At 37.9% G+C, this 14,492-nt stretch overlaps 1 protein-coding gene across 3 annotated transcripts in view; it reads right to left on the bottom strand.

The window, feature by feature from the left end:
- Positions 1–5,951, bottom strand: part of TASOR2 (transcription activation suppressor family member 2) — an 86,262-nt gene extending 80,311 nt beyond the window's left edge. For 2 of the 3 annotated variants that reach the window (XM_066385650.1, XM_066385651.1), the window contains exon 1: positions 5,097–5,951. In XM_066385650.1, the coding sequence (XP_066241747.1) occupies positions 5,097–5,157 (61 nt within the window). In that variant the 5' untranslated portion in view covers positions 5,158–5,951. The remainder of the gene's footprint in view (positions 1–5,096) is intronic. The other variant, XM_066385652.1, reaches the window with a different exon arrangement.
- Between the last annotated feature and the right edge of the window lie 8,541 nt (positions 5,952–14,492).

Genomic DNA, 14,492 nt, shown 5'->3' with positions numbered 1-14,492 from the left:
AGAAAAGAACTCCAAAATGATAAATTAACGCATATAATTTATATCGGTAAATTTAAAAACGGAAAGAATATAACTTATCAACACCACTCTAAATGGAAGAAAGATTTGAATAAACTAATTATGATGAAAAAACTGAAATAGCAGTTATGATCCTACCCCTTCTCCCAAAAGACAAGCCCCAGGGTTTTATTATCAAGGTTCACTCTCCACTTACTAGATTATCAAAAGTTCACAAGTTTGATAATGCATTCCATTGAGGAAGCTATGGAAAACAAACAAAACAAAAGCAAAAGACCAGCAGAAAATATATAGATAAATCAAAATGTAAAAATGGAAATTCACAATTCAGGGATTATTAATGGCCAATAAACACATTTCAAAACACCTCTAATCAGATTTAAGAAGTCAAATAATGCCAAGCAAGATAAAGACACATTACAGTGAAACAGCAGAAAGCTAAAGACAAAAAGTAGCCAGAGAAAAAGGTATTGAGAGATTGACAGCTGACTTTTCAATAGTAATAATGAAAACCAAAAGATAGAAGAATGAGACCTTCAAAGTACTAAAACAGCGGTTCTCAACCTGCAGGTCGCGACACTGTTTTGGTCGTTCGACCCCCCGCCTGGGTCGCGACCCACAGGTTGAGAACCGCTGTACTAAAAGATAACAACTGCCAAACTAAACTGCTATATTCATCAAAAACGTCTAAAAGTGACAGTGAAACAAAGACACTTTCAGGTAAATTGAGAGTGTTTATCACAGAAACTGAGAGTTCATCATCAAAAGCCATTCCAATGGATAAACTTTAAGTAGAAAGAAAATGGCCCTGGGTGAATGGTCTAAAAAATAAAAGAAGCAATGAATAACAGAGAAAGCAGTGGGAAAATAGTGGGAAATGTACATAAGCACTGACTGCAAAACACCATAATAGTTCCAAACAGGTCTCCTACTGTCTGGTAAGTTTATTTTAGAAATTTAAATATATGACAATAAAGCAAGTTAAAATTAAACTTCTAAGGTTCTTATATTGTCTAAGAGAAAAGTAAAGATATTAGTTATTTTTTGATTTTGAAAAAGTCAAAGATGCATAATATTTCTAGGTTCATAAAAAAATTCAGAATTTTCATAGTATATAAGGAAAATAAAAGATATTAAATCAGTATTGAAAAAATAACCAAAAAGAAGAGAAAATACAGAACAGACATGACAAAGAGAAAGCACAAAGAGCATTTATACTAAGTGTGAACAGGTCATTTTTATGTCCCAGCTGAAATGTTTTAAAATTACATTAAAAAACTCTAACAGGTGCTTTTTAAGATACATATCTAAAACATATGACTCTACTGCTATCTCAAAACACTATGTTTTGTTTCTTAATATATTAACACAAAAAAAGAAATATTTAATAAGAGATAAGCACAGCCAAAAAAATTCACTGAAAGATAATTCTGACAGGTTACAGGCAAAATGAAAGGGAGAAGGGGAAACAACAAAAATATTCAGTATCATAAATGAAAAAAGGAGACATGATTACACATGCTTCAGACATTAACAATGGTAAGAGGGCACTGTTCACAACTCCGTGCCAGACAATATGAAAAATTTAGAGAATATGAACAGTCCCAGAAACATCTAACTTACCACAATTAACAAAATTTTAAAATATCTTAGTCCCATAACCAGTAAAAGCATTATATCACTACTCAAAAATCTGCCATGAGCAAAACTTCAAACTAAAGTGGATTCAATGGTAATTCTACAACTGATTACCCATATGAAAATAAAGTTAAACTATATTTATATTCCAAACTGCACACAGATATGAAATGCAAATTTTTAAAATCAAGAACTTCTGCTCATCAAAACAAAAAACAAAAAAAACACCAGGAAAGAAAAGGTATTTGCAAATGACTTCTAAATACACAGTTGAGGCCAGATTTTCTTCATATACCTCAACCAAAACAATATATTGCAACAGACTGGAACACAGAAGCAGACACAAGACTGTAGTCATTAAAAGTATTTGTAAAAATGTAAAACAAAGCCACTCTTGTCACTAAACTTCTTCTGTTTTGAAAAAGTTGTTTTTCATTAAAAATGTTAATTATGTTAAGGTGTAATAGGTTTATTATTAATTTTTTAGAGGTAACAAAAAATGCCATATATATTTAAAATTGGCCAATTTTGATGTAACCCAAACAAAAGATCTTTGATGCCCTCAATAGTTTTTAAAAGAGTGAGGGAGTCCTGAGACTAGAAAGTTTCTTAACTGCTAAACTATGCACATATGCTTCAACACAGATGAATCTCAGGATCACATTTAACAAAAGTAATTCAGAGAATATACAGTATGATTCTATTTAAATAAAGTTCAAAAACAGGTTAAAGTAAATAATATGATAAATCTGTAAAGAAAGGAAAGGAAGTAATGAACACAAAATTCAGAAGGACCAGGGTAATATGGCAGAGAATACTTTGCTTCTGGAGAAAGGTACCCAGAAAAGGCTTCTAAGGTACTTGCAATGTTCTTTTAAGCTGAGTACACATATATTTTTCTTTACAGTACACATAAATGGTATATTTCACAACAAAAATTGTAATAGAAGAAACAAGGAGACATACCTATTCTCCTAGAAGGAAAAACCAAAAGAATGTCTCTTCTCAAATTAATCTATAAATTCAATGCAATCACAAACAATATCCCAACAAGATTTTCTATTGAACTTGAAAAGATGAGTCTAAATTTCATCTGGAAGAAAAATGCAAAAGAAGAGCCCAAAGCTTTTTTCAAAATAAAGCACCAAAATATATTATAAAGCTACAATAATTAAAACAGTGTGGTAATAGATAAATGGGCCAAAGAAGAGTTCAGAAGCCCCCTACCCCCCACACCAAAAGCAAGTAAAATGGCCCAGTCAAAAATGTTTAACTTTCTTGTTACCCAAAGAAGATAAAAATTAAAATAAGATATTATTTTCAATTATTAGAAAAATTAGTAAGCTACTAAAGAAATGTTACCATCCAGTTTTGGCTTGCAGGAAGATAAAAACACAACTTTTCAGAGAGTAAATATAAAAAGGGTCCAATCATTTGAGGACAAGTTAACAGTATTATCCAGCATTCTCACAGGAAATCATTTCTACAGAAATATTATCATGAGCATATAAAGTGGTTAATAACAGCAAAAAAGATAATCACTGCGGCATCATTAGTTATAGAGAAAAACTTGAAAATACCTATCCATTCATAATGGGATGACTTACTTGATAAATAGATGCTATATCTATTTAATTATACTAAATAGATATCATACTGCATTTATTTAACAAATGACTATGTCTTGTCTTGGGCAAGTGTTTAGGTACTGCCGATTTCAATTCATTTAAGCAACTATGTTTGGATTACAGGAGTTGCTTACGATACAGCTCATTTTAAAGATAACATTTGGGCAAATGTCTTGAAAATGCAAAATTTCAAACACTGTTCTTCGTCTTTCTTAAAATAATTTTGTACAGTCACTTTTTTATTATTCTCTAGTCTGGGTTAGTTATTTACTGATGTACTGAACATATTGTATAGTGCTATCCAGTTCTAGAAGGCAGTTTTTCAACACAAGAGTATTCTTACACTATTAGAGAATATCTGCTTGTTATAACTCTCCTGAGTAGCCTTACTACCTATCTCAAATCCTACATTATTAAATATTATATACATACCCTTTTCCCTTCTAATTCTTTTTCAGGGGAACATTGTGGGCCCTTAGATCACTAATATTATTACAATAACACCATATACTTGCACAACACTTAAATTTAGAATATATTTTCACAAGCCGTATCATTCTAATTTTACCTTACAGAGAGACTAAAAATAGGGTCCGGAAGGTGTATTTAAATTTTTGGATTTCAAACAGATAAATGGTGACTAAATAAAATTTGAGGATTTTTTAAAGTTTCTTCCTCAAATTTTAAGGTTAATCTATCAAGTTCTCCAACAAAATGGGGACAAAATGAGGATTGGTGCTACCCTCAGACAAACAGCGGAGTTGCATGTACTAACCTATTAGGACATTCCTTTCGGGCTACTTCAGTTTACTAAAAACCCACCCTCTGGATCAATGGTAGTCAACCTGGTCCCTACCGCCCACTAGTGGGCATTCCAGCTTTCATGGTGGGCGGTAGCGGAGCAACCAAAGTATAAATAAAAAGATAAATTTAACTATATAAGTTGTTTTATAAAGATTTATTCTGCCAAACTTAGCGAAAATCTGACATAAAGTACTTGGTAAGTAATTATTATTATATGCTTTAACTTGCTGTACTCTGCTTTATAAATTTTATAAAGTAAAGTTACTTCCCTACTTTATAAATCACCATTACTGTGGAACCGGTGGGTGGTTAGAAAATTTTACTACTAAAAGAGATACAAAAGTGGGCGGTAGGTATAAAAAGGTTGACTACCCCTGCTCTGGATAAATAATTGTACCTACTTTAAATGAGAAAGGGTCACGGACTACCATAAAATCTCTACAGAAAGAAAGTGTGGTTCCGGTTTCATAAAGAACCCTTACAAAACTACTTAATAGCCGGTCCAAATCAAATGAGCAAGGCTTTAATTATTTATTATAATGTCCATAAGTTAAAGCCAACCTCTGGTAAGTAACTCAAAGGAAATGCTTAAACCGTTCTAGACTTCTACCTCAAACAGGGGAAATATAAAATTTGAAACTCTATACCAATTTGTAAAGTACTGACTTCCTAGGAGCAAAGTAAGATGATACTGAGAATGCCCACAAGTGGTAAAGGTAGAAGAACTTAAAAAGCAGCAAAGAAAACGATTCTGAAAACCACCGATCCTTCCCATCCCACTCATGCCAGAGCAGGGCAATCAGGCAAGAATGTTGTTAGTAATTCATCATTCATTAAAAGCATGCAAATCGTAATTCAAAAAATTTTAATTACAAGAGCCAAGCCACAAACGCCCAGGCAGCTAGGTCATGCACCTTAGCAGTGAATTGGAGGGCTAGGTCTCCTCCTTCCTTCCCGGTGTCTATAAGAGGTCCACAAACAGAGGCGTCCATACCGGGGAAGTTTTACCTGTCCTTTGTGCTGCCGCGGCGCCTGAAAATTTAGAATTATCCTTCAGTTTCTTCCCCATGCTTTTATATGTTGTCCGCTCCTTCACACACACGCTTCATTTCTCTCGACCACCCGCGGTCAAATGTGACAGATCTTTTCGGACCTTGTTAATAAGCTGCTTTCTTTGCCTCTTTCCCGTCAAGGGAGCCCTCGAGTCGCCTCTTTGAGGGACTCCCCCCCCAGTCTACAGAGGCGCGCAGGACCCACCACGTCGCAGCCTCTCCTCCCTCTCTGACGGGGCCTTGCAGGGCGGGCCCAAGGCGCAGACAGAAGGGACACGGCCCCACTTCCACGCTCTCGGAGATCGTAGCCTCCGTGGCGCCAGTCAGCTAGGAGTCCCTTCTCCCACTGCGTCTCAAAGAAAGGAACCGACCCCAAGATGGCCCACGGCCTGAGGAACAGGTTGAATCCCAGTGACCGCACTAGCAACCGGAAGTGAAACCTCGTGACCTCAGGAAAAGGGAGGAGGGAAAAGAAAGTGAAAACTGAACTGTAGTGTCCCCCGCAAAAGGTAGAAGCCAATTATTGAAGAGAAAGCTGATACGCAGGCGCAAACTGGGGCCGGCGTCCACGCGGCACTCACTTCTCGCCTCTGCGCAGGTGCAATGCCGCTGGGCACTCTGGGATTGGACGGCGGAATCTGGCGCGCGCAATGCCCCAGCGAGTAGTCTCGCGGGATTGGCTCGTGGCCTGATGCGGAAGACGCGCATGCGAAGTCTCCGAGACGCCCCTTTGGGAGGCTTTCGCGGGCTATGGGAGCTCACTTCCTGTACCTTACGGTGTCTTTGTGTCTCCGTTCGTTATCCGCTGAGGCTGCCCGGTGACGGTTGTTTTGTCTTTCTCAAAAGCACCCCCCCCATCAAGGGAAAGCAATCAATGAACAACTAAGGAGCTGCAACGAAGAATTGATGCTTCTCATCTCTCTCCCTTCCTTTCTGTCTGTCCCTCTCTCTGTCTCTCTGTCACAAACAAAACAAACCCAAAAAGCCTAGCAGCAATTTCCTCACAGGTACCTCTCATGCATACTGCATTTCAGCAAGAAACTTGCACTGAACTGCCTGCCTGCACTGTGTTTCTGCCACCTAAGCCAGCCCTTATAAAGGAGTTCCTGGAATCCTATTTCAACCAATAGGACAGACTTTCCACATCCAATGGAAGCTGCAAAGCTATATCTCCATTAGCTTCTTTACAGATCAATCAGAGCAGCGCTATTTTGACCAGTCAGGACAGTGCATTTTGAATCAATCACACTGTGAAGATTTGAAGTCCTTATTTGCATAAGGATGGACTAATCAGAGACCAGGGATGGGGACTTCTGTTTACATAAGTCAGTTTCTCTCTGGTTCTGGGAATGTGCTTTTCCTTTCTGATGAAGACTATGCTTCTCTGGCTGAGCTGAAAGACTGAATTACTATGCCAGAGAAGAGTGGAGCAGAGTAGGCTAAGGAGGAGCGGAACAGAGCTAACTGGAGAGAGCCCTGGCACCAGGGCGGCCTCAGAGCTGTGCTGTACAACAGTTGAGCAGTTTTGCACTAAATGAAGTTTCTTTCCTTGTAGCACTCCAAGTTGGGGATTCCTGTTGGCATTGAATTGGTGTCAATGACAGTTTTGTATCTGAAGGTACATCTCCGAAGTTTATTATTTAGTGGTTCAAAATTTATATAAATTGAAAGATTTTGTGCTTGGTTTCTTTGGAGTAAATTGTGAGAGTCTTGATTTTGTGTGTATTTATTCTTTCATTTTCATTGTTATACAGGCATCCCTCACTTTCAGAAAGTTTTTGCTCCACTTTTACAGAAGACTAACATTAGTACTTGTTTTCACAAAAAAATAAAATAAAATGCCATTAGTGTCCTAATGTAGCAGGGTGAAATAATGTGATGTTTTGAAAAGCAGGGGATACTCTGCTTTTCACCATTTTGGCTTATTAAAGGTTTCATAAGGAATGCTCTTCTTGCAATTAGTGGGGGAAACCTGTATATGTAGATATGGATGTAGCACATTTTCTTTATCCATTGTACTGTTGCTAGACATTTGGGCTATTTCTAGTTCTTGGCAATTATGAAAAGTGCTGCTTGAACATTCTTATTCATGTTTCTTTGTGCATATATGCATCATTTTTTGGGGGTGTACACCATGTTGACATGCTGGACATGATAATTTGGATTTTTATTTCAACAAATATTTATTCTCTTTCCCCATTTTACTACTGGCCAAGTTTACTTCTTTCCCTATTGATATTGTTCTTGGTCATGTGAGTTATTTTAGCTGATAGAGTATGAGTGGACTTGATACAAGCAGGAGTCTTAAGGGTACTTGTATAGTTTGATTTGGCTCGTGAGCTCAGATGATACATATGAGGAAATCATGTCTCAGGTGGCTATTTCTTCTTTAGTCTTGGCCCTTAGAACAAATATTTGTGGAGCAGATGGGAATCCAATATGCAGTCCAAACCCTCCTTAGATTAGCAGAAGTTTAGACATCTGTAGATCAGTGAGTATGAGAATTGATGCTATTGTCATAAGCCACTGATTTTGGGATGATTTATTATACAGAATTCTATGTTATACAGAGAATTATTATAAAGAAGGCCTATGTTCAGCTGTAATAGATAATGCCAGACGTTTTGCAAATTGGTTTTTACTTAGTTATATTTCCACAAGCAATTGATGAATGTTATAGTTGCTTGACATTTTTGCCAACACCTTTTAAGTTTAGCTACTCTGGGGAGTGTGTTATGGTTTGAATTTTCATTGCTCTCAACTTTGTTCTTTTTCAAACATGTTTTGATTATTCTATTTTGTATTTCTGTATAAATTTTAGAATAAGGTTATAGTTTCTTTTTGAAAAAAAATTTTTTTATTTATGATTTTAATTTATTGTGTTTACATAGATTCGAGTGTCCCACTGAATATATCTCACCCCACCCCTGTGTTCCCTTTGGCACCCCCTTTTACCCTTTCCTCCCTGTTGTTATGAGTCGGGGCACAGAGAGAGAGATTAGTAGACAAAATTATTGTGAACTAGCAAAGGACCACCGCTCGCTCAGGCAAATGGTGCCAAGTTCATGCTGTGTCCTATTTTTATTCATAAAATTTTAAAAAGCTTGTTTACTGAGAAATTGGCATAGCATCAAGCATAACTTTTACTTAAAGATATATGGAATACATCTGCATGATAGCTTAATAACAATATAATATCAAAAGGCATTACAGCTAGTGCTCGACTTATGACCACCATTGGTTATGACAGACCGGTTGTAACAGGACTTGGTCGTAAGTTGAGTAGGCTATATGTACAGTACTGTGAAATAATGTTATAAAAATCTTTAAGTCAAAGACAAAGACAATTTCCTCTTGGTAGACATCTTGGGAGGGGTTTGATGAAAAATATCCAAGACACAAAACACAAATTGCTGTACCAAGTCTGGGATAACAGTTGAAATGGTGCACGCAGAGACAGTAGTGCTGCCAGAAACTGGTCCGCACTGTCGTATGCCCAGCTGGGCAATGCTTGTGCTGCCAGACGCAGAGCACTTGTGGCTGGTGATTGTGGTAGTAAAGTCAAATGGTTGTACGTTGCATAGGTCGTAAGTCGATCAATACCTGTAATTGATATTGCTTCTATGGTTCCCACAACATTCCTTTCTTTATTTCAAGGGATAACCTTGAGAGGAACAGAAATCTTATGAGAATGTTTTACTGAGAAAAGCCCAGCAACTGCCTTCAGTCACATAGACCTGTTTCAGTGACCCGCCTTCAAGTCACAAAACAATTCTCTTGGCAAAACATTCTTTTCTTGTTGGCTGTGTTCCCATTCAAGGCCATGCAATGGATTATTCCACTACATTTCCCCTTTTTTGTTTATGCTGAATGTTATGAAGCACCACAGAAAACACAGCCTTTCATCGTTCATCCTTTATTTCTTTTGCTTTGATTCGTCGACAGACTATATATAAAAGAAAACAGAGAATTAATGCTATTATAAAAAGTCCCACAGTGGATTCTAAAAATTCTTTAATGTATTCAATAGGATTTAATTGTGATAAGTTATCCATTAACCCCTTTGATATAGGTTGACCTGTCAAAATTTCTAATTTTCTTTGAAAAGCTTCATGAATATGTCTTTGTAATTCAATGATTTCTTTAGTCATATTACTATGGTTTAACAAATGTCTCTTAACACGTTCCCACGGAAAAGCTGTCTGATTATATTTTATGGGTATTATACAAAAACTACTTTGATTCCAATTACACTTTAATTTAATTTGATTTTTTAAGCTTGATAATTGATTTCCTAGCATGATCACAGTTTTTCTCAAATCAGTGAGTTCATTTTGTATTTCAGTATCAATTTGACGTTGAGAAGACCATAACTTTTCAGAATTTTCATGCCAGGTGTTTACAAATTCAGCTGGCTGCACAGACTGCTGTAATGCTATCCTAGCTGCTGCAGCAGTGGCAGTGATAGCAATTAATCCCATAACAATAGCTATTATTAATCTTACTAGCCTTTGCTTCTTTCTAATAATTGTTTAGTTACCAAATCCAATACTGATGTAGCAGGACTATCTTGCTAGAGTCGATTCATTTGTACAGGAATCCATAAACCAGTCCTAGCTCTGAAAAGGTAGATACTGTCTTTGCTAAAGTTTAATGAAAAGGAATTATTAATACATGTGTACAAAGAATAATTATGTCAAAAAATAGCTTTATTACTATTATTCCAGACTATTTCCCTAACTAACATAGCGTAAGGCAAAGGAACACAAGCTTGTATATATAGATATAAAGTCTTATTAACAGTAAAAGAAAGGTTAAAAGTCTCACTATGAATAACCATATGTCCATACCAAGTTTTCAAAGGTTTAAAAGTAGCTCCTATTTTCTATATGTGCTAATGTTTAAAGTATCCTAACATAAAGGATTGGGGGGAGAAAAACCACCTCTGTGCCACTGAATAGTTTCACTTGCTGATGTAAATATATTATTATTTGCTTTATGCCACCTAAGACTTTTTTCTACTATGTGCTGTGCGTGCAGAGCCCATAGGACTCTAATTTATGACACTTCCATAGGAAGTATTAAGTAATACAAGTGCCTTTATTCCGTTGCAGTTAATCTACAATGGCCTTTCAATCAAATGAGTTAAAACAGGAGTATGGCACGGAGGATAATCATAACCTCCCTCTACTATTTTATTAGAAATATTTTTTTAAAACCATTGGTAAATAAAATCATTAATATTTTACAATTTGGTGTTTTAGTAACATTGGTATATATAGCCAACCATGCCTCCAATTGTAATTTTAAACAGTAACTACCAGCACCTATATAGATAGGAAGACCAGTGACTCCAGTTTTATAAAAATTTATTTTAGTCCCCTTTTCATTCGGAATCATTGGTCCTTTAGAATTATAGGGTCCAGGCATCAAACAGGAGTTGTTAGTAATGATAGGAATTGGTCCATTAGTCCAAGAGACCCCTCTAGGTAAGGTTAGGTTAGGAATGTAAGCCCAATATGTATAATTTTCAGTATTTACCTGTGTGGTTACAATAGCAAGCATAGCTAAAAATAATGATGATGCATTTAGCGGAGCCCTTGGCGATTAACAAGGGCTTTTCCCTTATTAGTTAACTTTTTAATTTGTCCCTAAGTTGGAGGTTTTGTAGCCAATGTGGAGTCCAAAGGAACAGTGTACTGTTGTCCTTTTCCACTTAATGTTATCTCCTGTATTTTGTCCTCCAGATTGGCCATTGTAAAGGTGCGTTTCATCTCAATTCTCGGGCTTTGATGTTTTTCGTAGGAACCTACAGTTTCTCTGTACCTGTGGAAATATAAGCATAACCTTGACCCCAGTGCACTCTGGTAGCTGGAGACTAAGCATTAGTAATTTTATTTTTATAATATATAGGTTGTTGATTCTAACTATTAGTTTTATGCAAGCTTTAATGTTTTTGAGCAGCTGAATTATCCAAATTCAAAAATTAAGAGTAAATAAGGCTTTCATTAACCTGTTTTGAGGGCTACATAGTATTTTCTTTTTTTGTTTAAACAGCATGTCTTTCAGAGTATGATTTTTTCTCTTAATGATGGCCTGATCTGTACTAATATTAGATATGCCTGTTAGATGTTTTATGTTATATTTACAGAAATATTGTTGACACTTGCGTGATAAATAAGCAGTAGCATTATCAGTTTTAATTATTTTTGGTATTCCCATAACAGAAAAACAATGTAAGAGATGAGAAATCACTGCATTAGCCTTTTCTGAGCTGTGAGGAGTGGCCCAAGCAAAGCTAGAAAATATATCAACAGAATAATGAACGTATTTTAATTTTCCAAATGTTGCATAATGAGTAACATCTATTTGTGATAATTCATCATTTTGAGTTCCTCTAGGATTGACTCTAGGAGAGAATGTTGGAACATTAATTAATTGGCATGTAGGACAAATTTTTACAATATTACATGCTTGAGCCCAAGTTATATTAGGCGCAGCCTTTAAAGCTTTGACATTAGAATGATGTAATGCATGTTCTTGTGTAGCAGTTTGCACACTTCCCACCAGTGCATCCATGGTGGAATTAGTCTTGACCAATGGACTAGGTGTGTCCATAAAGTCATGGTGCACTTTTGACCGTCACAGGAAAGCAACAAAAGATGTTAGAAATGTGAAATCTGCACCAAATAAAAGGAAAACCCTCCCAGTTTCTGTAGGATGATGTGGCAGCATGTGCACATGCGCAGATGATGATGTAACACCATGTATACAGCGGAGCAGCCCACGACCATGCCAGTCGAAATGTGGACAGTACAGAGGAAAGTTCTATATGTTCTGTGGCTCACTAAATCTGAATCCATGACCAAAGTGCAACGTGAATATTGGCGCATTTATAATGAAAAACCACCACATAGGAGTAACATTACTTGGTGGGATAAGCAGTTGAAAGAAACTGGCAGTTTGGTGGAGAAACTCCGTTCTGGTAGGCCATCAGTCCGTGATGAGTCTGTAGAGGCTATACGGGATAACTACCTAAGGAGTAGTTAGGTAGCCCTAAAAAATCTGTGCCTGAGCCCACATTGAACTGCACTGAATAGGTTTGAAACTGGGAGAGTTTTCCTTTTATTTGGTGCAAATTTCACATTTCTATCATCTTTTATTGCTTTCCTGTGACCAGTCAAAAGTGCACCATGACTTTATGGACACACTGTAATGTGTGAGCCCTAATATGTGTAATAAATAAAAAATGATTCCTGTGTCTGATGGACATTTGTAATTTTAGAAATAGCTGGTATAATTCATTTTGAGAATAAGGAATGGTGGCAGTTTCTATGTTTTTTACTGTAAATTCAGCATATTGAGAGTCCATAACAACATTGAGTGGTATTGAGTGAAAATGTTCAACTGCTAAATAAATTGCATATAATTCAATCTTTTGTAAAGAGTGATAAGAACTTTGTACTGAGGAGCCCAGAGAAGCCACTGCGCCACCTCACCTGCAGGTGTTGTAAAGTACCAAAAGCTACAGAATCAATATTAATATTTTAAGAGGCTTAAAGAACATTTTATTAATTTGGGTTAAAGTGTGTGTTGGAATCCATGGGAGTCCGAAAGACCAGAGTAACAGGCTTTATTTTTTTTTTTTTTTTTTTTTTTTCATTTTCTGAAGCTGGAAACAGGGAGAGACAGTCAGACAGACTCCCGCATGCGCCCGACCGGGATCCACCCGGCACGCCCACCATGGGGCGACGCTCTGCCCACCAAGGGGCGATGCTCTGCCCATCCTGGGCGTCGCCATGTTGCGACCAGAGCCACTCTAGCGCCTGGGCAGAGGCCACAGAGCCATCCCCGCGCCCGGGCCATGTTTGCTCCAGTGGAGCCTTGGGCGGGAGGGGAAGAGAGAGACAGAGAGGAAAGCGCGGCGGAGGGGTGGAGAAGCAAATAGGCGCTTCTCCTGTGTGCCCTGGCCGGGAATCGAACCCGGGTCCTCCGCACGCTAGGCCGACGCTCTACCGCTGAGCCAACCGGCCAGGGCGTAACAGGCTTTATTGAAAAGAAGAAAGGAACCCTGCTGGGCACTCCTCCTGGGGGAGAAGAGCACCGGTTACAGACTAGGGGCGAGTTATATAGTGTTTGGGAGAGCCTGAGGGGATACTGAGGCAAAAGTCCTGGTATGTCCGGAATGCTCCTCCTTGGGGGGCTTCGAGCATATGGGTGTTGAATCAAAAGTCCTGGTATGTCCGGAGCCACTCCTTGGGGCGGGTTGTCAACTTTTTGGAATTCCTCTGTCTCAGGGGTGATAGTCCAGTAAGGATGAGGTCTGACAGATAAGCAGAACATCAAGAGGGCAGTTTGGAATTCACGTATCTATCATTTCTCGACTCTGTGGTTACATATAAAAGAAAGGCAGTTATTAATTTTATAATATATGGTGAGGGGTGATGAGGAGAAAGAGGAGAAAAAATTGGAAAATTATTTCTTCTTCTGAAGAGAACTCGAGAAGGTAACCTTGCCAAGCCAAGACCCCCATCCAGTTCAGAAGGTTGTCAATTTCCATGCTGTGAGGTCTGAACCAGGCGATGTCTCTAAAAACATGAGTGAGGAAGTAAAAAAATTTTGCGAGGTAATAATTGTTATTTGCTTGCTGCTAGTGCCAAGTGGACAGAGTGACATGGTGATTCATGGTCTCCTGGATGAGTCTCATGAGACGTGCTGGTCTGGTTCCTCTTGAATGGGAGGACATATGGAGAGTTTAGGAGACAGGGAACCTGTTGGTGTAAGTTTTTAGAAGGACTGCATATATGTGGTTGAAAAGGAAGGGGGAGTTTGGAGAACATTCAGGAGGGAACTTCTCGGGCTGAGGGGTGGCTTCTTCCTGCTGTTATCCCTACCTATTTGATATTTCCCTCATGAAGTTCTCCTTGGGGTACTGGGGAATAGGAGTGTAGGAGCATTTGATTGTAGGTAATCCTAGAGATTTCTCTCATCCCGGCCTGTATGAACTTAATAAAGAAAGAGGCAAGTATTTGGAGATTAGCAATGCAGAGATAAGGAGGGTTGTATAGGGGGTGTGTGTGTGAAAGTTCTTCCATGGTAAAGTCAGAGATATTTTTTCCGGGCAGCCCTGGAGAAAGTAGTTAGCTTGAGCTAAAAGAAATGTTTCATGCCTGTTTGTAGGCTCTTCTTCGGCCAAGAAGACCCAGCGGTCTAGTACTTTTACTATGTGAAGGGAAAAAGACTGAGAAGCGTTAAGAGGTGTTGCTATTTATTCTCCTAGTTCTTCAGGAATATGGGAGAGCTTTAGGGTTAGGGGACCTGTAGAGGTTGTAAGATAGAATTTAGGAGGTTT

The sequence above is a fragment of the Saccopteryx leptura genome, chromosome 5 (assembly GCF_036850995.1).
Source record: "Saccopteryx leptura isolate mSacLep1 chromosome 5, mSacLep1_pri_phased_curated, whole genome shotgun sequence".
Classification (NCBI taxonomy): domain Eukaryota; kingdom Metazoa; phylum Chordata; class Mammalia; order Chiroptera; family Emballonuridae; genus Saccopteryx; species Saccopteryx leptura.
Note: the sequence above shows the minus strand (reverse complement) of the source record. Positions and strands in the feature narration are given on the sequence as shown.